The sequence below is a fragment of the Bison bison genome, unplaced genomic scaffold (genome assembly GCF_000754665.1).
Source record: "Bison bison bison isolate TAMUID 2011002044 unplaced genomic scaffold, Bison_UMD1.0 scf7180017864456, whole genome shotgun sequence".
NCBI lineage: Eukaryota > Metazoa > Chordata > Mammalia > Artiodactyla > Bovidae > Bison > Bison bison.
Window position 1 is genome coordinate 16,457,209 of NW_011495018.1, and position 24,775 is coordinate 16,481,983.

Genomic DNA, 24,775 nt, shown 5'->3' on the forward strand with positions numbered 1-24,775 from the left:
CATTTTTAAAGAGGGATTCCAGGGAAAGCTTAAATTTTCTGGAACTTATATAGGCAACAGTATCAATCCTGAAATGTAGTTTTTTTATTCTTAATTTTAAAGACTTTACAATAGAGGAAGGAAATACTCTGAATTGACTTAAAATGTCTATCGACATAACTTCTCAGCATCCCTGCAAACATCAGTTAAATGAGTGAAGTCTCTCTCTAGCCCCTTCTATGATTTACATTCGTTGTTGTTCAGTCATTCAGTTGTGTCTGACTCTTTGTGACCCCATGGACTGCAGCACACCAGGCTTCCCTGTCCTTCGCCATCTCCCGGAGTTTGCTCAAACTCATGTCCATTAAGTCAGTGATGCCATCCAACCATCTCATCCTCTGTCAATCCTTCTCCTCCTGCCCTCAATTTTTCCCAGCATCAGGGTCTTTACAGTTTACATTGTTTTCACAATAATTCTCTATACCCACAAGTGAAACCATGCTTCAGCTCCATGGTGGATGTTTTTGCCAGTTGACAGCAAAAGAGGCAATAACCAGGTGAACAAATGCATGATTAGAGCTTTAAGCCCAGAAAATCCCTGTAAGCTGTGAAGGCATGGGTTCACGTTCAAGAGCATTTGAGAATAAAGATTTCCACTCTGCAGTTAATAGGGCACTCTCTATCTGTGTGACCTTGTGCAAAGCATTGGCCCACCCCGGGCCTTACTTTCCTGTGTGTAAAATGAAGCTTTTGCATCAAATATCTTCAAAATCTCTCTGGATCTCAGATGTTCTGTGAACTGTGAAATGTGGATAACCACCGTCCTTCCAGGTTAGTGGAAGCCCTAAGGGAGGACTGAGGCAAAGTATGCAAGATCTTTTAAAAGTTAAGGGGTGAATAATAAATAAATAAATAAAAATAAAAGTTAAGGGGTGAACAATAACAACAACAATAGTAATGTTAATGGAAAGATGACTGTGGAGTCAGAGAAACCAAAATGCCTTTTCCAGAGGCTCACAGTGGGTCTTGGTTATTTGGTTTTTGTTTGTTTTTTTACTTGTTGAGCCTTTTACTGTGTGTTGGGGTAGAGCTGATTAACAATGCTGTGGTGGTTTCAGGTGAACAGTGAGGGGACTCAGCCGTACATATACATGTATCCTTTCTCCCCCAAACTCCCGGCACATCCAGGCTGCCACCTAACAGTGAGCAGAGTTTCACCTGCTATACAGTAGGTCCTTGTTGATTATCCGTTTTAAATATGGCAGATTATACATGTCTATCCCAAGCTCCCTAACTATCCCTTCACCCCATCCCTCCCACCAGCAACCAGAAGGTCGTTCTCTATGTCACTGGGTCTCTCTGTTTTGTAAGTAAGTTCATTTGTATCATTTCCTTTTCGATTCCACAGTAGAAGGGATGTCATAGGATATTCTCCTTCTCTGTCTAACTTACTTCAGTTGTTTGTTAAGGGAAAGATGCAATGTTGGCTTTGTGAGGTTACTGCAGGTGTGAGGATAGACTTGGATTGTTTTCCGTGTGCCCAACACTGTGCTTGCGGCTTACACATGTTCTGTCCACCCTCACAACAGCCCCAGAAGGTAAGTTCTGTTCATCTGCCCGTTTTACAAATGAAGAAGCTGAAGCCTGAATTACCTGGCTTGCACAGGGTCCCTTGTTCTGTGTCAGAGCTGGAATTTGACCCCAGGTCTCTTTGCCCACAAGTTCTTCATCCCTGTGAGTTGCACAATCAGCATGTAGAATGGTCAGAACACTCGTGGGACAAAACAATGGTCTTATTTTTTTGTTGTTGGTACTTTTATTATCCTTTATCAGAGCTCCCTTTCTCACCCTTAATAATATCTTAGGCAGTTCCATAGCTTTCTGTTCACTTTCAGCTCTTAAAAGTCCAGTACAGTCAAAGCCTTTATTCTCACATCCATATCAGATCTGTACCCTTTTCCCAGTTCAGATCAGATCCAAATAGGAGACCTGCAATAAAGAGGGGGTACAGCCTCTTCTACCCCTTTTTATTACCTCCTTCCTATTCTGCTTGTGGTTCTCTGAGGGTCCAGGCAGAGGGGAGGGAAATAACAGGTACAGGGGACAAGATGTTATACTCGCATTGTCATACTTGACTTTCAACTAACACTGGCTGGAGACATTTAAAAAAAAAAAATAGGGCCCATTTTGAATTCCTTGACAGAAGTGTGCAGTTTCTGGCTAAGCTGTTTCAACAAACCCCCTCCATCCTCCCCAGCCTCAGGTCCTACTCCTCACGCATGCTAAATCACTTCAGTCGTGTCCGATTCTTTTCGACCTTATGGACTGCAGCCTGCCAGGCTCCTCTGTCCATGGGATTCTCCAGGCAAGAACGCTGGAGTGGGTTGCCATGCCTTTTTCCAGGGGCTCTTCCCCAGTCGGGGATCAAACTCATGTGCTGGAGTGGGTTGCCATGCCCTTCTCAGGGGCTCTTCCCCAGTCGGGGATCAAACCCACGTCTCTTATGTCTCCTGCACCGTCAGGCAGGTTCTTTACCACTAGCACCACCTGGGAAGCCCCTGATCCTCATAGCCTCTTTCTAATGAAATCTCCCATGCTCAGCAGGTAGCTTTCTCAGGTGGGTTCATTCATGATGCTTGGATGTGGGCACCAGCCATAGGACACACAGGCATCCTCAGTGAGCCAAACAGTGGCCATGTACACCTCTCTGCCTTCTGTCTCTCCTTCGCCTGCCTTCAGAAAGGCGTCCAGCCAGCTTCCTAATTTCCAAACCTTCCAGACTCCCACAGGCTGCAGACTCTGTTCATGAACATCACCAAGCTCCAGGACAGTCCAGTCAGTCTGTCCCAAGACTCTAACATCAAGCTTCTCGTGGACCCACAGCAGCACCAGGGCCTGAGCACCCCTATTTAGTGAACATCTAGGTGGGGAGCAGGGAGCCAGTCCCCACTTCTCCCAGGGTCCTTTTAATTCCTCTCACAATATAGGGGAGCGAACACCCAGGCCTGCTGTGTAGACAGCTCCCAGCCCACTCTCCTCTCTGCCTTTTTGAATTTTGTTTTTTTTAAGGATGCTAGAAATGTTAATAAGATAATTTCAGATGTAGGGAGGCAGTAGGGGTTGAGTCATCAGGTAGATTCTACGATCCTTTGCTAAGTCCAGCCAGGGTATTGCTAGCAACCTGCTCTAGGAGATGGAATATTTATCATCATTGTTTTCAGCTCTAAAACAATAGCCAAAATTTTCAAGACTCTGGGGAAAGCCCCATTCCATATTGTAGAAGCTTTAGTCCCAGACGGGTAGCCACTGTGAGTGGCAGCTTCCACCCCCACTGATGGTTCTGGGCTTGACAGAAGCCTGGGAAGGTGGGGATGATCGGGAATTCAGGTCCCATGATTTTCCCTTTTCTGTAGCTTCATTCCTCAGCTTTCTGTTCCTAGAGCCATCTTCACAGAGTAAGACATCTTTTTAGCTCTTACCCTTCCCAAACGGGAAACTCTAGGAAGGCTGAAATTGTTCTCAAAAAGAACATAGGTATCTAGGCTGATGGGACTTTAAAGGCAGCCCAACTGATGACACCTTTCTTAGATTGGGAACACAGGTCACCTTCCAGAGAGCCATTTGCCACCTTTTTCATCTTAAATACTCTTGAAGCCCAGGTGTCCATGGCCCTATGCCAAGCAAAGAGAGATATATTAAAGCAGACAGACAGGATCCCTATTCTCGAGGATATTTATTGACTTTGAACAGAATGGTATAAATATGAAGCCAGGTGTGTACTTGGATGTTAGTTTAACTTGGACGTAAGTAGCCAAATCCCTATTTTTCTCTTGGCTTCTGGTGCCAAGAATGAAATGCTTCAGGCGGACTGTTTAAGGTTATTACATTGTTCAGTCGCTCAGTTTTGTCCAGCTCTTTGCAACCCCATGGACTGCAGCATGCCAGGCTTCCCTGTCTATCACCAACTCTCAGAGCTTGCTCAAACTCATGTCCATTGAGTCGATGATGCCATCCAACCATCTCATCCTCTGTCATCCCCTTCTTATTATAGCTTTCTTCTGTTTTCGCATTTGGCCATTGTTTATCGCCAGGGGAGGACCAGTGAGTTGCTGGAGGGTTTGATTTCCTTGATGCTGCCTCATATTCACCTACTTCTGACTTTGGCAATAATTCCAGTGCCAATCAACCGACTTTCTATATTTATCAGCAGCTGCTCCAGTGACGTGCAAACAATTTTCTCAACAGCTGAAAAACATGAAGATAGAGAGGAGGACATTTTGTTCTTTATAAAAGAGCTTGGTTGGAACGAGCATAGGAAGCGTGAACCATCAGCACAAATCTTTTTATCTCTGTATCTTTTCTATTTTCCCCAGCGTGATGTCAGGTTTAAGGAGAGAATACAGTTTTGTCCAGAGAGGAATGAATGTGTAACCTCTGTGGAGTACACTAGAATATTTTGAATCAGCTGGGCCAGTGTTCTGGGCCAGAAGGCCATGTTTGTTGATTTCCTTAATTTATGTCTTGCGGTTTGGGATGAAGGAGGCTCATCCCCAACCTCTCCTTCCAGCCCAGTTTCACCAGATGGCTGGCTCTTAGGCATTCACATTTGGTAAATGCTTCTCTGTGAAAAATGATCAAGATCAACTGTAGATGGGATTTGCCTAGGGGTCCAGTGGTTAAGAATCTGCCTTGCAATGCAGGGGACTCAGGTTCGATCCCTGGTCAGGGAAATAAGATCCCCCATGCCTTGGAGCAACTTGCCTGTGAACCACAGCTACTGAGATCCCACATGCTACAACTAAGACTCGACACAGCCAAATAAATAAATATTTTTAAAAAAATACCAGCTGTAGAATATGTGCCCTCCCCAGGGCACTGCGGGGCATGGAGGATCTGAGAGATTCAGGACATCCTGTGAGGTCAGAGGCTTCCAAACTGCAAGACACTTTGACTCCATTGTTGTTCAGTCTCTACGTCATGTCTGACCCTTCAACCCCATGGAATGCAGCATGCCAGGCTTCCCTATCCTTCACTATCTCCCAGAGTTTGCTCTAACTCATGTCCTCTAGTCGGGATGCCATCCAACCATCTCATCCTCTGTCACTCCCTTCTTCTCCTGCCCTCAGTCTTTCCCAGCATCAGGGTCTTTTCCAACGAGTCAACGCTTCGCATCAGGTAGCCATAGTATTGGAGCTTCAGTTTCAGCATCAGCCCTTCTAATGAATATTCAGGGTTGATTTCCTTTAGGATTGACTGGTTTGATCTTCTTGCTGACCAAAGGACTCTCAAGAGTCTTCTCCAGCGCCATAGTTCAAAAGCATCAATTCTTCAGTGCTCAGCCTTCTTTATGGGCCGTATGGGGATCAAACCTGTGACTTTGGTGTTAGTAGCGCCACGCTCTAACTAAGCTAACTGGCCAGGATTTTGTCTCCATTACTGTGAAGAATAATAAATTGTGGAGAATAACTCCTGAAGAATATGTCTATGAAGCCCTCACAATATGCCTGGTTTACCAAAGCCATTGGTACAGAATAATCAGAGAGGTCATTTCTGTGCTAAGATTGTGTCTCTGCTGCTGTTAGAGGTCTTGATATCTGGGCATTAATGTGCTTAGAAAAAGTGCAAGACAGAGTGAAGAAACCTGGTTTCTAGTCCTAGCTCAGACCCTATCAAGGAAAGGAGAGCTGTGTGGAACAACCAGCAGGTCCCAAGTGTTCTAAGTCACATGAAACACTTTGCAATACAGAGTGTTTCTTCTTCCTCCAGCAACCTGAGAAGTGGGTCCGCATTTCAGAGATGAAGAAACGAGAATTCAGAGAGAGTAACTTTTCCTAGTTAGTGCCCAAGTCTTCCTAATTCTAAAGCCTGCCTGTCGCTGTCTCCCCAACTTTGATCTCCCTGGACCCCAGTGTTGGGAAAGGAAGATATGAACAGCCCCACCTACCTCCCTGAGCTCCTCTCCTGTAGAAATGAAAAACCATCTCTAAAGTTTATTTTCTACTTGAAAAAATTCAACCAACCGGCATCTTGCATATTATTTTAAATCTTTACTGCCACCTAGTGGGCATAATCTAATCAGAAGAATGAAAAAAATTTTCAGTTCACTTAAATTAAAACTTACCAATTCATCTTATATTCATCTTGTGCTCTTGTCCTTTAGAAATTGCATTCGAGCAAATATCGTGGTCTTCCATTTTTATCTTTATATTAAACTACCATATGTGTGATTCCCTCTGAAAGGATTTTGGTGAGATGCTGGACATCATGTAAATCCCGGCTTAAAAACAAAAAATTCATGCTTTGTGACCATATAATATACACTAGCTTATAATGGGCTATACTTGTAGAAATTCTAATCTTCAATATTCATAACTTGTATAGTATACTTTTAACTTTTTAAATATTTATTTGCTCAATTCTTTTTACATTCTCATGATTTAGAAAAATGAGCTTATATTGTACATACTGTTTTACAGCTTATTTTTTTACCCAATCTATTCTGGACATCTTTCCATGTCTGCACACAAATCTACCTTATTCTTTTTAACAGTGTATAGTATCCCATTAATGACTATACTATAATTAATTTAACCACTTTCTCATTAATGTCCACATATGTTGGTTTCAGTTTTATTGTTTTTTCAGGGGACAAACACACATACATTCACATGCACATCCTTTTCAAAATTTATTTGCAGAGTGAAATTTTAGCCATGAGATTGCTGGATCTAAAGGTTGTGTAAATACTGAGTGACCCAAGGTCACCAGAAACACATCTGCAGTCAAAAAATAAAAGTCAGGTGTACTTAAACCTCAGCAAGGAAGAAAACCAGAATAATTGTGAGTCACTGCTGGATGACATTTGAAGGAATTTTTATGGGACTTGAGCTTGTGCCGGGTACTATAGGAAAGTTTTTCTAGAAGAGAGAGAATTCAAGTTGGCCTAGAAATGTCATCGTTAGTACAGGAGCAGCAGCCACAGATGTGGTCAGAAGAGGGGGGTGTTGAATCACTTTGTGTACCGAGAGGCCTTATCTGCACATTTCTTTATTCTCTGAATGATTTTTGTGATCAATTGGGGATATCAGGGGCAAGCTGCCAGCAATGCTTTCTTTCCCTTTCTCAGGCACATTGATTTTAAATGTCTCTAGACATTTAAATTGCTCTCCAGAAAGGTTGCCCAATTTACATGCAAGCCTTAGAGATAATGCATGCTCAGTGGATTGGTTCAAGACCACCACAGTAAGGCAAATACAGCAGTTAAATGAGCCACACAAATTTTTTGCTTTCCCAGTGCATATGAAAGTTATCTTTACTCTATGTTGTAGTCTGCTGAGTGTGCGATAGCATTATGTCTAAAACAGCAATGTACGCACCTGAATTAGAAAATATTGCTGAAAAAAATGCTACCATCTGAGCCTTCAGTGAGTCATAGTAGTAACATCAAATATGACTGATCACAGATTACCGTAACAGATATAATAATAATGAAAAAGTTTGAAAAATTGGGAGAATTAGAAGTGAGCAAAGGTTTTTGAAAAGATGGTGCCAATAAACTTGATGTAGCATTGCCACAAATCTTGAATTTGTTACAAAAAAAAGTATTATCTTCGAAGCACAATAAAACGGTGTATGCCTATACATTCTTCTGGGTTCTTTTAAATACTCAGCTTCCCTAATAATGATGTTTCTAATAATCAGAATAACAGCAACTATAATAATAGCAAACTTTCATAGAGACCTGAGTCCTTTATTCCATTGAATCCTCATCAGAGAACTTGTCTCAAGCACTAATAACATCCTGGCTTTCATATGAGGACCCCAAGGCTAGAAAAGGGGGGAACTAGCCTGGGTCACGTGGTTAGCCAACAGCGAGCTGGGGTTCAGAACCAGGGCGTCCCATTCCAGGGCCTACACTCTTTACTGTGAAGAAATACTTTCTTCTTTATCTTCTTCACAGGATCCTGCCACGGAGAATTTAAAGCTGAGAAATTAAGAGCCATTGAATTGATGATCACAAATTTTAGAAAGTCTGGTTTAGGGTGATAAGGAAGAGTCCTGTTTACAAAAATGAGACTTATGGGCATTGTTCCAGAAGTCGCATATATAGTATTAGGGAGGCATGGGATGGGGAGGGGGAGCTGGTACTTAGCTACTCACAGGTGCCCTCAATTAATAAAGGCTGATGAGCGCCTTCTTAAAATCACAGCCAGGACGCTATAATTAAATATTCTCTGGGCCAGCTGGAGCTCAGAGGCTATTTAAATCACCCCCAAGGAAATAAACAGAAGGACATCCAGGCCCTTGGATCTGCTGAGGCTCATGATGTTCCCGCGCTAAGGGAGGATGGGGGGTCTGCGAGTCTCCTGGGGAAGATTTTGTGCAGGGCAGGAACGCGGAATGAAATGGTGCTTAAGTAAATAGTTATTGAGTGTGTAGTGGGTGCATGCTGGGGCCCACCTGCTTGGATTAGCAAAACTATGGATTTAACAAACGTGGAGTAAGGCCCGGCGGCTGCTCTTTTCCAGATTGCGCTGGCTGCGGACGAGACATCAAGAATGGACAGGCCCTGCTGGCGCTGGAAAAGCAGTGGCACTTGGGTTGCTTTAAGTGCAAGGCCTGCGGGAAAGTCCTCACCGGAGAGTACATCAGCAAGTAAGCCTGGGGCGCAGGCGCGGATGGATCCTTCAGCAGGGGTGGGGCATCGTGGGCTGCCCTGCGCTCTAGGAATACACCCCAGCCCAGCCCATCAGACGTGATGAAAGACCTTAACATTCCACAATCCATATGAACTTTTTGCTATGAAACTTTGGAAAGGAATTTTATTCTTCTGTTGTTGCCCACTATAAATTTAATTAAATGTTCATCGTTGCCTAATGTAACAATTAACGAAGCTGACATAATGGTAGGCTATATGTTGCAACCAGTTAAGCATTTAGTAATTTTACTTTTGCTAATCCCCCCTCCCCCATTTGAAACTACTGATAGTAAACCTTTATCCTTCATTCAGGTCTCAGCCATGACTGCTGGCCCTCCCCTGCCCCCACCCCCCCCTAAAAAAACTCAGTGTCCAGGCACAGAGCCCATTAGGACCACTCTGGAGTAGGTTCCTTAGAGTCAGAGGCTGGTGTAGAGAAGAGCTAGAGCAGGTGACGTTTTGAGGGTTTTGTTTAATGTGACCTTGAAAAGCTAGTTACAGTGGTTACCTTTTAAATTGAGGAAAGAATGAGCATGGGGTGAGGGGAGGGCCTAGAGGCAGTAAGGGAAAATTTTCCCCTCTGCTAAGTCACTTCAGTCGTGTCCGAATCTGTGCGACCCCATAGACGGCAGCCCACCAGGCTCCCCCGTCCCTGGGATTCTCCAGGCAAGAACACTGGAGTAGGTTGCCATTTCCTTCTCCAATGCATGAAAGTGAAAAGTGAAAGTGAAGTTGCTCAGTCGTGTCCGACTCTTAGCGACCCCATGGACTGCAGCCTACCAGGCTCCTCCATCCATGGGATTTTCCAGGCAAGAGTACTGGAGTGGGGTGCCATTGCCTTCTCCGAAATTTTTTTTCCCTATCCACTTTTTAAAATGTTCTCCAACCAGCATCTATTTAAAAAAATTTTTTTAATGAATTTAATGTATGAATATACACAATGAAACAAAATAAGTAGCTTGGGCCCCACCCCCTAGAAATCGAATTCTGCAGATCTGGGGTAAAGCAAACCCTGGTATTCGGGAGGCAGAAACTACACAGGTGATTCTGAGGCACAGCCAAAGAGAACTGCTCCGCCTTTAACACCGATGCCTGTGCAGAGCTAGGTAACTGGGCTGTCTGGAGACGTTTTAACTCTCCCATGCGATGGCACACCTAGAACATGATCTTTTAACTGTGTCATGAGGTAAATGAGGGGCTTCCCAGGTGGTGCTAGTGGTAAAGAACCCGCCTGCCAATGCAGGAGACGTAAGAGATGCAGGTTTGATCCTCGGGTGGGGATGATCCCCTGGAGGAGGGGGGCATGGCAACCCACTCCAGTGTTCTTGCCTGGAGAATGCCATGGACAGAGGAGCCTGGTGGGCTACAGTCCATAGGGTCGCAAAGAGTCGGACACGACTGAAGCGACTTAGCACGCATGCAAGAGGTAAATGAAGACAGTTGCAGGAGGATGGTTGAGAGGCCCTGGGCCCCCAGGCTCCCTCAGGGCCAAGGAGAAGGCGTCGCCACGCTCTTAGGAGGCTCTGGTGTGTGAATCAAGGAGGTGTGGGGGAGGAGACAAGGAAGAGGAGTGTGGGACTACAGCTGAAGCCCGTCAGGCCTGGTGCTGCAAGAGAGGGACGCCATGGTTTTTGCTAGTGAGGTCTGAGGCAGTCAAGGAATGAGCAGCGACAGCCATTTGGCTGTTACTCCCATGTGGCTTGGAGGACCTCAGCACTCTCTCTGGAGTGTTTGCTCCTGTGGGTTTTGACTCTGCCCCACCAGGTCTCCTCCAGGCATGTGAATGGTAGTTGAGCGAGAAATAACTTCTTCTTCCCTTCTGTGCAACTGGTCGGAGAGAGATGGGGTCTGGGCATCTGTCCTGCCCTCGGAAGCTGAGCTGTGTTTGTCCTGCAGGGATGGTGCTCCATATTGTGAAAAGGACTACCAGGGGCTCTTCGGGGTAAAATGTGAAGCCTGCCACCAGTTCATCACAGGGAAAGTCCTGGAGGTAAGTGACACACGGGCTCCCATCAGAACCACCATCATGGTCCTCAAGGCTCTCGGAAACACACAAGGGTCTCTTTTTCCATCTTTTTCTCACGTGCAGAGGAAAGAAAGTAGTTGCAGGTGACAGATCACTTAGAGAATGTCTGTGTGACACTGTCTGCTCAGGCAGTGTCTACTTCATGCTGGAAACTGGAAGGATAGAGAATATGAGGGAAAAAAAAGAATGGAAAAGAGTCTATGAGGAATTATGTAGGAGGAACGGCTTTATTAAACTGTTCTTTTTATTTAGAAGTTAGAAAAGAGGAAATGAAGACTGTGTTCGAGCCACATGTGTCTGTGTGTACAAATGTGTGTATAAGTAAGTGAGTAAGTGTTAATTGCTCTGTCATACCCTACTCTTTGAGACCCCATGGCCTGCAGCCCACCAGGCTCCTCTGTCCATGCGATTTTCCAGGCAAGGATACTGGAGTGGGTTGCCATTTCCTTCTCCAGGGGATCTTCCCAACCCAGGGATCGAACCCCAGTTTCCTGCACTGCCTGCAGATTCTTTACCAACTAGGCTACAATATGTGCCCGCATATCTGTGTGTGCACATGTGTGGGTGCTCATGTGTGTACAAATGGGAGCATACAGACTCAGGGAACAGAGGCTCTGAATGGAAGTTAAGAGAAAAAAGTCGTTAGAGGTGAGGGCGTAGGCTTCCTCACCCTTAGAAAACCACATCCTGTGTGACCCAGAACGTCCTGTGGCCCAGGCTGACAGAAGGCTGTCAAGTTCTGGTGTGACTGACTGCCTCGCACCGGGAAGCTTGGTTCCTGCTTTCTCAGCAGTCGCCCCACCACCTTCTGCCTCTGGGCGGAACTGAGCTCCTGAGTTGGCGCCATCAGTAGACTTGGGGCCAGAGGTCAGAGAGTCACTGCCCGCCTGCCCACAGGCCTGTGAGATATTAACCCACTCTCATGGAAAAAGTAAGGGCTTCCCAGGTGGCTCAGTGGTAAAGAATCTGCCTGCTAGTACAGGAGATACAAGACCCCTGGGTTCGATCCCTGGGTCAGGAAGATCCCCTGCAGGAGAAAATGGCAACCCACTCCAGTATTCTTGCCTAGAGAATTCCATGGACAGAGGAGCCTGGAGGGCTACAGTCCACAGGGTCACAAAGAGTTGGACACCACCGAGCACACACACACACACACAGCAGAAGTAAGCATTGCCTCACACCCACCCCAAGTCTCAGGGTGAGGCTGTGTGCTGAGCAGAGGTGAGTCAGGACGCCCAATGGGGCCCTGGGAACGTGACCGGGCAACTCGTCACATTGCGTCTACAGACACCAGTCACTATATCCACATCACCACATTCAAATTTCCCAGCAGGGTGTGGTCCAGGGACCCAGGACATGAATCTGAGTGGCCCCCAAGGTGTCCCTGGGCATCTTCTGTGGGTGTAGTCTTCCTAATCCCACAGCAAGCCCCATGATGCCTTCCTGCCCATGAAATGCAGGACAGGGGGCAGTGCTGGCTCTGTGCTGGACCTAGTCCAGCTAATTAGATTTGGGATGCAGGGTGTCAGTGCAGTTCCTGACCCAGAGGAACAGTGTTTCGGGAAGAGGAAACCGCAATGGCAGAGGCTCAGCAGCAAGGACAAGAACAGCATTCCCAGGAAACCAAGTCATTTGGGCAGGGGTGTGGGTGAGAGGGAGGGTGCTGGAGGAAGGGGGGGCCCGAGTGAGGACCTCAGAAATCACTGTCAGGAGTTTGGCTTTACCTTGAGGATGGTGGGAAGTATTGAAGTGCTTGTAGCTGGAGCGTCGTGTGATAGGATCAGACTGCTGTGTGAAGAGTGGGAGGGAGTCCTCAAATGAGTGTGCCCCCCTCTTCACAGCAGCTCGGCTCACACCAGGCAGAAGGGAAAACAACCCACGCCTGTCCCTCAGCCTTAGGAAGGAATTCTGACACAGGCCACAGCATGCGTGTACCTTGAAAACATCATGCCAAGTGGTAGAAGCGGTCACAGAAGACCACATACTATATGATTCTGTTTGCATGAAATATCCAGAAGAGGTAGATCCATAGAGAAAGCAGTTACCTGGACTTGAGGGCAGGGAGAGAGTGGGAAGTAACTGCTTATTGGTTCCCACTTAAGGTGATGAATCTGCTTGGGAAATAGAGGAAGTGGTTGCAGAACCTTGTGAATATCCTAGATGTCATGGAGTTGTTCCCTTTAACATGGTGTATGTGATGTTATGTGAATTTCACCTCAAATGAAACACATTAATGGATGGAAATGGAGTGGGGGGCAGACAGGGAGGGCACGTAGAGGAGAGCTTTGGACAGCAGACAGTGGTGCCGCTGGCTGGAGTGACACCTGAGAAGTGGACCCCCACCACCCACACACAGTTGCGGTAAGGGGGATTTTTCACGGCCCTTCCAATAAGGCTTTTATTGCGAGTCCAAGGATACTTCAAGGCTGGGTTTGGGGCCCAAGGTCATGCACATGCTTAAGAAAGCTATTGGAGAAGATGGGTGTGACGCATCCAGAGGTGTCGCTTCAAGTCCAGCCCTCTCATCCCAAGACACAAGTGCAGTGGTCCTTGTCTGTCCTCTGAATGTGTCCCTCGTCCCTCCACAGAGCAAGGAGCCCTGAGAGACTCAACAGCATTTCCTTTGAGCTTCCCAAGTTTGATCTGCTACATGGGGCTGAAATAAACCTGTTGAGGTGGGAGCAGTTAGGAAATTTCATTTTAAAACAGCAGGAAGATGGGGTTTAGACTTATGGAGTGATCCATGCATGAAAATAGCAAATCACTATGCTGTACTCCTGAAACTAATATAATATTGTATGTTGATTCTAATTCAGTAACAAATAAATAAAACACCAGAACCATTTCCCAGATGTTTGGCTATAGCTAAAGGGACAGGAAGACTGAATGCCGCCCCCAGCTTGGAGGCCCCACATTTGTAGACAGCGTGTATGGAGGCAGCTCTCTCCTCAGGCCATATGTGGGACTGTGTCCCCCCAAAAAAGAGTTGGGGAGACAAAAGGACTGAGGGGGGCGGGTGTTGATTACCTTCAGATTTAGTTCAACTGCTATGGGAAGGAATCTCTAAAAGAAAACTGGATCCAAGAACATGCCGTGTTGAAGACACATCTGCTCGCTCTGCTTTTTCCCTGGAGGCCAAGTACTTAGATGCTTGTAGGGGCTGTGAGGGCCCCTTACCACGTTGGCTTCAGGCCTCCGTGAGGGCCAATGGTGGGGGTGAAACCTTGCATCCTTTCCACACAGACCCACAGAGGTGGGGCTTCTGGGAGCAGTTTGCAGCAGGGTTCTGGGCAGAGTCAAGACCCACCCACTGGGCGTGCTGTCCCTCTCAGATGGGTGTGTGATCTGGAAAATCATCCTGTGCTGTGAGCACGCCGACATGTGACAGCTCGTGAGTCAGCCTGGCCCAGCTCCCAGCAGAAAACCCTGAGCTCCTCCTTCCACCTTTATTCTCTGATCCACTGTAGGTGCAGCAGGATGGGTCTGATTTGTTGTAAATACTATAATCCTTGTTTTGGTTTGGGTATTCCCCATTTTTAAAATTACAGTAAAATCCACATAATATACCTGGAGTAGGAAATGGCAACCCACTCCAGTATTCTCACCTGCAGAATCCCATGGAGAGGAGCATGGTGGACTGCAGTCCATGGAGTCACAGGGAGTTGGACACAACTGAGCATATGCCACATGACATAAAATGTAACATCTTAGCCATGCTTCAGAGTACAGTTCCGTGTATTACATAGATTTATGATGTTGTGAAACCATCACCAGCATCCAGCTCTGTAGCCCTTTATGTCTTATAAAACTGAAATCTGTGCTTATTAAACTGCAACTCCCCATCCCCCTCTCCCCACAGCACTTGGCAGTGACCATTCCACTTTGTCTCTATGCATTTGACTGCTCTGGGCATCTCGTATAAATGGAGTCATACAGTATTTGTGGGGTCTTGTTTGTTCGTTTGTTTTTGTGATGGCCCTTTTTCACTTGGGCTTCCCTGGTGGCTCAGCTGGTAAAGAATCCACCTGCAAATGTGGGATACCTGGGTTCTATCCCTGGGCTGGGAAGATCTCCTGGAGAAGAGAACAGCTACCCACTCCAGTATTCTGGCCTGGAGAATTCCATGGACTGTATAGTCCATGGGGGTTGCAAAGAGTCAGACACGACTGAGCGACTTTCACCTTTTACTCTCACTTTTTCACTTAGTGTAATGTCCACAAGTTTCGTCCATGTGGTAGTGTATGACAGTTTTTTCTTTCTTTTTCAGGCTGAATAATATCCCATTGTATGGACATACCACATTTTGCCTTTCCAGTCTGTGATGTTTGGTTTTGTTGTTGCTGTTGTTTCTGATTGATTTTACCCGTAGAGATTGTGAATGTATTGTGAGTTCCCCGTGTCTTCTGTAACAGTGATGGCTTAGAACCACAGAAACTTTCTCTCACAGTTCTGGGGCCAGAAGTCCACAACTGAAGTGTTGGCAGGGCTCCTTTACAAGGCTCTAGGGGAGGATCTTTCTTTGCCTCTTCCAGACTCTGGTGGCTGTGGCTACATAACCCTGACCTCTGCCTTGGTCTGCACAGAGCCTTCCCCTCTGTGCCCTGTCTTCCATCTGTGTCAAACCTCTTTCTCTTAGAAGGTCCCTTATCATTGGATTTAAGGTTCATCAGCATCCCAGGTGGCGCTGGTGATAAAGAACCCATCTGCTGATGCAGGAGACGTAAGAGATGCGGGTTTGATCCCTGGGTCGGGAGGATCCCCTGGAGGAGGGCATGGCAACCCACTCTAGTATTCTTGCCTGGAGAGTTCCGTGGGCAGAGGAGCCTGGCGGGCTACAGTCCATAGGGTCACAAAGAGTCAGACATGACAGAAGAGATTTCACACACATAGGCTCTTCCAAGATGATTCCTTCATCCCAGGATCCTTAGCTTAATTACATCTGCAAAGCCCCTTTTTTCAGACATGCCAAGGTTCCAGAGATTTTGTGTGGATATATCTTTGGTGGTAGGGAGGGGGGCACCATTTCAGTCAACATGGAAACTTGCACAAGTCTCATCCCAGTGAGGGCTGAAGCTCTGATGTGGTTTTAATGGAACCCTCACCGAGCATCAGAGATGTCCTGAGACCGCTTCTCTGGACGTGTTTCGTCCGGGATACCACCAGACACCTGAAGGAGCTTTAAGAAGGAGAAAGGTCCTGGAACAGTGATCAAGGAGCTCCAGGCTCAGCTATGTCAGTAACTCCTGAGGAATTTGGGACAGGTCATTTAGCCTCTTTGAGACTATCTGCATATATAGGTAAAAGGACTTCCGGACATAGAAGTGTGGAAGGTAAAGGAAGAGGACCTGTCCCATGGCTGCCCCCTTCCCTCCCCTGTTCTAAAATTCTGTCTCCCTCTGTTATTGTTTTTTTCTTTTTGGGGATGTCATTGTTTCACAATGTTATGTCAGTTTCTGCTGTACAGCGTGAATCAGCTGTATGTTTACGTGTATCTGCTCCCTCCTGAGCCTCCCTCCCACCTCCTGCTTGCACCCCTGTAGGTCATCACGGAGCACCGAGCACTATAGCTCCCTGTGCTGCACGGCAGCTGCCCGCTACCTGTCTGTCCTACACGTGGTCGTGTATATATGACAGTGCTGCTCTCTCAATGCATCACACCGTCTCCTTCCCCCACTGTGTCCACAAGTCCATTATCTGTCTGTGTCTCTGTTCCTGCCCTGCAGATAGGTTCATCAGTCCCATTTTTCTAGATTCCATATATGTGCGTTAATATATTTGTTTTTCTCTTTCTGACTTATTTCACGCTGTATGACAGACTCGAGGTCTATCCACATCTCTACAAACCACCCTATTTGATTCTGTTGTAATGGCTGAGTAATATTCCATTGTGTATATGTAAGACATCTCCTTTACCCATTCCTCTGTTGATGGATACTTAGGTTACTTCCCTGTCCTGGCTATTGTAAATAGTGCTTCTATGAACACTGGGGTACATGTGTCTTTTTGAATTATGGTCTTCTCATGTGCCCAGTAGTGGGATTGCTGGGATAAACCCTTCCCAGGATGTGGGCTTGAGGGGATGGGGAGGAGAGCCTTCATGTGTTTTAATGAAAAGGGCTTCAGTGATAGGAAATCAGGGATCTACTTTTGGTTCTGGAATTCACAGCTGTGTGACCTTGGGCAAATCAATTTCTTTGAACCTTGATTTTTTCTTTAATATACAAATGTTAAACTATACATGTAAATCCAAGACTTGGGCCACTTGACCTCTAAATTTCCTTTGGTTCTAAGGATCTGAATTCTATAATTCTCCTTGTCTTAGATCTAAGGGGTCAGAGCCAGCAGTTCTTTTTTTCTGGAGAGATTTTTCTAGAACACTCAGCATATAGCATACACTCAAACTGTAGTTTTCTCATTAGCTTGCTTTCAGTTCTGTTTTTGAGGGTCATCTTGCTATAAGTGGCACATCTTTTAGAGCTTATGCTAATTAACCTATAAATTCAGGCGTGTTCTGAAAATGCTTACAACCTGCCTCCTAACTAAGAAGTCCAAAAGCAGATTTGCGTGAGATACAGCCAACAGCCTGCTCTCTCCATCTCCATCTCTAAACTCTTCTCAGAGCAACCTTCCTCCTCCTGGTCCTACTTCCCTTCCCTACACCCACCCTGCTCGCTTCTGCTCTAGCAGCCCAGAGGTAACAGGACTCGGCGTGAGCCTTCAGACTTAGGTCACAGATGTCAGTAGACATTAGGGGCATCCCTTTGGTGTGAATTTCCTTCCATCTTTTTGTTGGATGGTCCTAGGAGATCTCTGACTCCGACAAACTTCATTTCCTGGATTCAGGTTGTTACCTGCCAACTTTCCCAAGAAAGAAAGCAGCAACAAAATCATTGCAAAATGAATGCAATACAGAAAAAAAGAAAAAAGCAAATGTCAAACTGGACACAGAAGTCTGGAGGGTAAAGGAAAAGAGCCTGTCCACCCCATCCCTGTCCAGGGCTGTTCCATCTGCAGACCGAGGGTGGTCTTGAGTTCCCTTTGTCTGTCCTTTTGCACAACTCCCTCCCCCAGGGAGCTCAGTGTTTACCAAGCTCTCTCACATTCCTTCAAGACCAGTGCTCTCTGGATTGGCTGGCTCTGCAGACAGGGCCACCCTGAGCAGGCACCTGGCCATCTGCACCGGAGCCTCCTGTGCTCAGACCCCAGAGACAAAAGGAAAGTGGCGTGTCTGCATTCTTCCCAGGAGAGGAGGGCAGGGCTCCGAGTCTCTCCCTGGCTTTCTTCCTCAGGTCACCACACCCAGGAAATCAATCCTCCTGTCTTTCCAGAAGGGCTGGTGGCCCACATTGTGCTGGGGTGGGATGTCTACTATGCCGCTTGCGCTCTCCTGGGAAGAATGTGTGACAGGGTATGTTACAATTCGAGTGTCTCACGATGTAAGAGCCCCTGACACGTGGCCCGTGGCCAGTCCTTAGTGCCTTTCCATCCCTACCCATGGGCGGCACTGTCTTTGTCTGTTAACTTGGAAGTGATGGACCAAAGGACAGGACTTAGGCTGGCTTTAGACCCTTCCTGCTGGATCCCCTGCAGTGTAGCAAGTGTACTCACCACGCGATTCAGCAAATCCTTTCCCTTGATTCTCTGAAGGATTAAAAATGGTGGCTTTGTTTTATCTTGTTTTGTTTTTACTTTGTTTACTTTTCAACTAAAACTCCTTTTTCATAAAGCCCGAGGACAAATGTTTATGATGTTCCTGTAAAACTAATACACATTACAAACTGGAGGTCCCATCCGCTTCCTTCATTTTCCTGTATTTTAAGCATGTTCTGAAATGAGTAGGTCTTGGTCTGGGCTCACCTGTTATCTAATGAGAGGAAACAAGCTGTTCCAGGGCACTTGCATGGCAGACGGTCTTTTTGTCACCGTTGAACATATAATTTGCAGAGACAGACTGAACTGTGAAGTCCCTCCTTTCTTGTTCTGTGTGTGTCCTTAAATGCAAGCAAGGCTAATAAACCATGTTCAGGCAGAAAACTAATTGCATTCTTCTCATTCCTACTGTGGCCCCAGGAATTTGTACCTCCTTCCCCTTAATTGTGGACCCAAATATTTTTCTGGATCACGGAAGGGAAAAGAATCAAGTACTATTAGAAGTTTTGAGTCAGATGGTCTCTGCCCTGGTGAAGAGTGAACCACCACAATAGCAGGCTTTTGCATAATAAAAATAGTTAACATCTACAAGTGATCTCATAAATATTTGATCCTCACAATAGGCCTGTAAAGTGATGAAAGCAGTTACTACTGACCTCCATCTACAGATGAGGCTGCTATGCTAGAAACCTGGAGGCTGACTGGTAACTGAACTGTGATTAGAAGTCTCAGTTCTCAGAAGATAGAAACACATATGAACATACATGCACACCCACATACACACACGTACACACACACTGATTCATGATCCATGTGGCAGTAATCATTGCAGAGAACAAGTAATTAAATTGCCTCCTGAAATAACTTACAGAAGGACCAATTCCTGGTGAGATGAGGAAAGTCTATCTGAACAGTGGCCTTGCTATATCTGTTTTCAGGGCAGTAAACATTTGCTGCTTCTTTGGTTTCCTTTATTCCTGTGTCAAATGTTGCCGAAGGTCAGGGACCCTGTGCACAGAGTCTGTGGCGTTTCTACATTGTCATGCTTCATTCTGTCTTGCCCTCTTTACTCAGCTGGAGGCTCCACAAGAGCACCTGACTTGGGCCATGGAGACAATTGTAGGTGGATGGTGCTGTCTTAGACGAGGGAACACACTTTGTGTACAGAGCTCTGGTTGAGGATGTCCCAGAGCTCCATGGAGAGTCAAGAAGGGCTTTGAGGCCATTCCAATATAGGCACACACTGGTCACTTTTCCTAATTTAAAATAGAAGTTAACAATAAACTGCAGAAATGGCTTTATCTTAAATATGAGTTAAGCAAGATATGCTATAGTCATACAAAGAAATATTATTTAGCAATAAAAAAGAACAAGGTCCTGATTACCTGCTACAGAATGGACGAACCTTGAAAATATCCTAAGTAAAAGAAGCTAGTCACAAAAGATCACCAATTAGATGGTTCCTAGAATGGGCAAATCTGTAGAGACAGCAAGTCTGCTGGCTGTTGCCCGGGTCTGGCGGGAGAAGGAAATGACTGTCAATGGGTATGGAGTTTTGTTTGGACGTGATGAAATGTTCTTAGATAGTAGTGATGGTTGCACAAGTCTGTGAATCAATCAATACTAAAAACTACTGAATTGTACACTTTTTTCCAAAAAGGTGAATTTTATGGCATGTGGATATCTCAGTGTAGGTAGGTAGGTAAGTAGACAGATATACATACACATACATCTATCCATCTGTGCAGAGATATACAAGGTGATAGAGAGTTGGAATCCAGTATTTCTCAGTTTCCATATCTGTAAGATGAGGCTGCTAATTGCTACCTCATAGAGCTGCAGGATTTGAAAATAAAGGCATGAAAATCTTTAGCATAATTAGTAGCCAGGTTAGTCCCTTCTCCTTTCTCTCTCTCCTTTCTTCCGGTCTTTGATAGTTTCACTTATTAGAAAGTGGGTAAAGCCCAAGAATGGGCTTCCCTGGTGGCTCAGACAGTAAAGAATCTGCCTGCGATGCAGGAGACCCAGGTTCAGTTCCAGGGTCAGGAAGATCCCCTGGAGAAGGGAATGGCTACCCACTCCAGTATTCTTGCCTGGAGAATCCCATGGACAGAGGAGCCTGGCTGGCTACAGTCCGTAGGGTTGCAAAGAGTCAGACACGACTGAAGCGACTTAGCACATACGCATACAAGGGACAAGAATAGAGATTCAAGTCAATAAATGTCTTCGTGCCAGAGTGTCTGTGAGCTTCTTTCCTTTGTGGGCTTTAAACTTTCATTCCCTCGCATGCTCATAGGTTGTCATTGCACAGAACTGTGCCCTTGATCATAGTGTGTGACCTGATTAACATATAATCTCCCCAGCGTGGGAAAGGAAACTCAAGTTTAAGTTCGAAGTATGGTTTTTGATGCATTGGTCACAATATCTTATTTGCAGATAATAACCTGGTGCTAATATTTGATTCCCTGCATCATTAATAGATTAAGAATCAGCCCAGTAGAGCACAAGAAGCATGCTGACATGACAAATGGTTGGAGGAAAATTTCTCTGATTCACCCAAAGTTATCCACTTTGTCCTACATTAATGATAAGAGGAAATATGTTGCCAGGGTAACAGAAGACTCTTCACAGGCAGTAAAGGTTTGATATTTATTTTAAAAAGTCACCCCATTTCTGCCAGCACAAACGGAAGGGCTTTCTTCTCCGGAAATGACATTTTGAAAAGAGTTTGTGTTTTGAGTTAAAAAGATGTTTTGCTTTTCAGTGTTATTCCACTTCAGAGAGTTTAGCTTCTTGCTGGTGAAGTGTGGGGGTGGGGTGACAGCTGAACCGAGTCGGGGAACGTGACTCTTCCTGAGAAATCAGCAAGAAGTATTGAGCATGTGCTGGTGGCCCTGCCTTAGGGGCCGCAGAAGATGTGAGATTCAGGATTCATTCTCAGATAGATAAGGCATACATTTCTGAAAGTAATAGGGCGTCTGAGTCCAAAATTAGGAATCAGGGTCCAGGGCACCCCTAGGGCCCATGAGTACCCAAAGCTATTGCAGCGTCTTTAGTGTGAGGGCAATTCTTAGTGGTGGTATTGAACTTTAGAAATAGCTAGGACCCTAGTGGGAACCTGCTGTATAGCACAGGGAACTCAGCTGGGTGCTCTGTGATGACCTAGATGGGTGGGCTTGGGGAGCGGGAGAAGGAGGTCTAAGAAGGAGGGGATAGATGTATACATGTAGCTGATTCACTTCATTGTACAGCAGAAACTAATAACACTGTAAAGCAATTATACTCTAATTAAAAAAAAAAAAAAGCTAGAACCCAACAGCAGAGAGCCAGCCTGCCTAGACAGGTGGCCAGCAAGTTCAGTGTTGGGATGGGTCTCTGGGCTGGCCACTGTTCTGAGCACAGATGTGATGACCCCTCATAATTGTTCATTCTCCTCTCCAGGACCCAGCACATCCTGAGCCACAGAAAGCTTATGTGTCTGTGTTCTCATGGACTCAGGGCACCCATCCTTCCCCTTCCTGCTGGTCCCCACCTGTTCCCATCCCTGGCTCTGTTCATATCTCCTTCACCATGATAAACCTAAAAAGGAAGACTATACTCCTTCTTCTAAGGGATCGATTCCAGGGTGCTTCACCTGCCCTGCACAGGGACCTTCAGTGAATTCCAAGGTAATTGTCATGACCTTTTCTTGGCAGAGCAGAAAGAGAGTTCAGTCTTTGACAACATATCTCAGTACACAAGATAACTAGGGGCCCACAGTTGTGTGAGGGCCTAGTAAGAGGCACACATCATAAAAGACCTGGAGTTTAAAAGAGATTCTTGTCAATTGTTAGAAGTCAGCTTTGGATCTTGAGGAATGAGTAGGTACAGGCAGGTGAGAGTGAGCAGTTTATCTCCATTTGCTCCTGTGACTGATGTCTTGGGTCACTTTTTTCTACCTTGTTTGTTTCTTTTATTTCATGTTACCATTTGGTTTAATTGCATCCTTATTGTGTGCCGTTTTCCACTTCAAATCATTTTTGTATTCAGTCAGGGTGTAAGCTTGAAAAATTAAAATACTAAATCTTTTCCATCTGTGACTAGCGTTATTAATTTAATTATGAAGTACATTGACCTTTGTGGGTTCACCTGAATCCATTTCTCCATCTGAAAGGTCATCCCTATTAGAAAATGCCTGTAACCCTCTTGGATCTGCCCACCTGGCTGATGGTAGATGGGCTTTCTATGCCCAGATCAAGCCCCTCTCCTGAAATCCAGGTTTTATCTCTAGGGGGTGTGGGGTGGGGGTGGGGAGGATTGTGACAACCCTTCAGGTCTCAAGAAATGATCTCTAGCTTCTGGATTCATGAAAACTCAGACAAAAGGTGGTATATTGCGTTACCTTGGCTCTACCGTGTCCTTATATTTTGTCCACTTAGTCTCTTGTAGCAAATGTACAGCTGGAGGTGGGGGATGGTTAGATATTGAAACATGGAACCATTGGAGTTTCCCTGGTGGCCCAGTGCCTAAGACTCTGGGCTCCAGGTGCAGGGGGTCTGGGTTCATCTCTGGTCAGGGAACTAGATCCCACATGCTGCAACTAAGTATCCTGCGTCCTGGCAACTAAGACCCTGAGCAGCTATAGAGAAAGAGAAAGAGGAAGGGAAAGAGAGGGAGAAAGAAACGTGGTGCCATCTTCAGGTCACTAGGACAACTTCCGTTCTCTCTAGGTGAGGATGTGAGACAGTCCACGGGGTCCAGGAGATGGAGAGTGCTCCAGGGGAGATGGGCGCCTTGAGTCCCCTTGGCCCAGGCAGTGACGCGGCCCTTCTGCCTGTCCTACTAGGAACAGGCTTCCTCCTCTCTCGTTTTCCACCTGAACGTGCTTTCTTCCTGGACCTCACGGCTTCCTGTCTTGTGAGGGATGCTGTGCCAATTCCAGCAGATGGACCTGCTTGGCGTGTGCCAGGAGGGGTGACAGTGAGAGCTGGTGCCTCTCCAGCCTGGCGGAAATGAACTGGTTCACTAATCCCTTTCCCAAAAGGACACTTTGGACTGGCCTTGCAAATGAAAACGGCTTATAAACCACCTAAAAATTTTCATGGCCCTGCAGGTAAACGCAAAGCTGGAGGCATCTTGGAAACATAGGATGAGGAATTCTGGAGCTTGAAGTGGCTGTAGGTAAGGTGAGAGAGGAAGTGTGCTTAGTAGAAAGAACTGCCACTGCCACACACACCAGGATTTGATTACAGGACCTATGTTTAGAGCCGAGCAATGGGTAGCCAGTTGCTTAAACTCTCTGAGCCTCAGCATGCTCATGTTGTAAAATATGGATAATCTTTACCTCTTAAAGACTTAAATCAGATTATAAACGAGTCACCTGTGTCTAACATACAGTACTTCAAGAATTTTTTCTTGTTTCTTCCTTTATAAAGAAACACGTTTTTGTAAAAGCCTAGAACATTAAATTGGCTTCCCTGTGGCTCAAATGGTAGAGAATCTGCCTGCAATGCAGGTGACCTGGGTTCGAACCCTGGATCAGGAAAATCCTCTGGAGAAGGAAATGGCAACCCACTCCAGTATTCTTGCCTGGAGAATCCCATGGTCAGAGGAGCCTGGTGGGCTACAGTCCATGGGGTCACAAAGAGCCGGACACGACTGAGCGACTCGCACACATGGTACGTTAAATTAGCTCATAACTTCCTGTCTGAATGGATTCAGGCTCACCCCCATCATTTACTCTCTGGTGGAGTTAAGTCTGGGATTATTTAAGATGCACAAGTTGATACTCACACTGATGCTTTCTTTTGAAATTTTCTTAAATCGCCTAACTATTGACATCTACATGCCCGTAAATTCAACCTGCCACTGTTTTAGCAAGTATTTTGTATTCCTGTTTAATACTGGAGTGGGTTGCCATTTCCTACTCCATTTAAAGCATCGACTGAGCGACTTCACTTTTCACTTTTATGCATTGGAGAAGGAAATGGCAACCCACTCCAGTGTTCTTGCCTGGAGAATCCCAGGGACGGGGGAGCCTGGTGGGCTGCCGTCTGTGGGGTCACACAGAGTCAGACATGACTGAAGCAACTTAGTCGTGGCAGCAGCAACAACCACGAAATAAAGATTTGTTGATGAACGCTTGTTTTTCCCGTTATTGATTTTTGTCGTGGCCTTCACATACTCTTTGGGCATAAATTCCTCGCCATCTTACTAATTACCAGTTTCTTTTCCCTCAAGTGGGAAATAAATGCCCACGGTCTTTCTCCTGTCAGTGTTGGTTATTATATCCACCTGAGTGTGGTCTGTAGCCTCCTGGGGTTTTTGTCTTTTCTGTGTAACTGCTCTGTATAATGCCCAGCACATCTGCCTAGATGGGGCCCTACACAGTATCTGGGATGACGAGGAAGAGGCATCTTAGCCTCTGCAATTGTAAGTGCTCC

General features: G+C 45.9%; 1 protein-coding gene across 1 annotated transcript in view; it reads left to right on the plus strand.

Moving 5' to 3' along the window:
- ABLIM1 (actin binding LIM protein 1) overlaps positions 1–24,775 on the plus strand; it is a 216,003-nt gene that overhangs the window by 103,830 nt on the left and 87,398 nt on the right. Inside the window, exons 5-6 of the mRNA XM_010859295.1 lie at positions 8,508–8,634; positions 10,574–10,667. Coding sequence (XP_010857597.1) covers positions 8,508–8,634; positions 10,574–10,667 — 221 coding nt within the window. The remainder of the gene's footprint in view (positions 1–8,507; positions 8,635–10,573; positions 10,668–24,775) is intronic.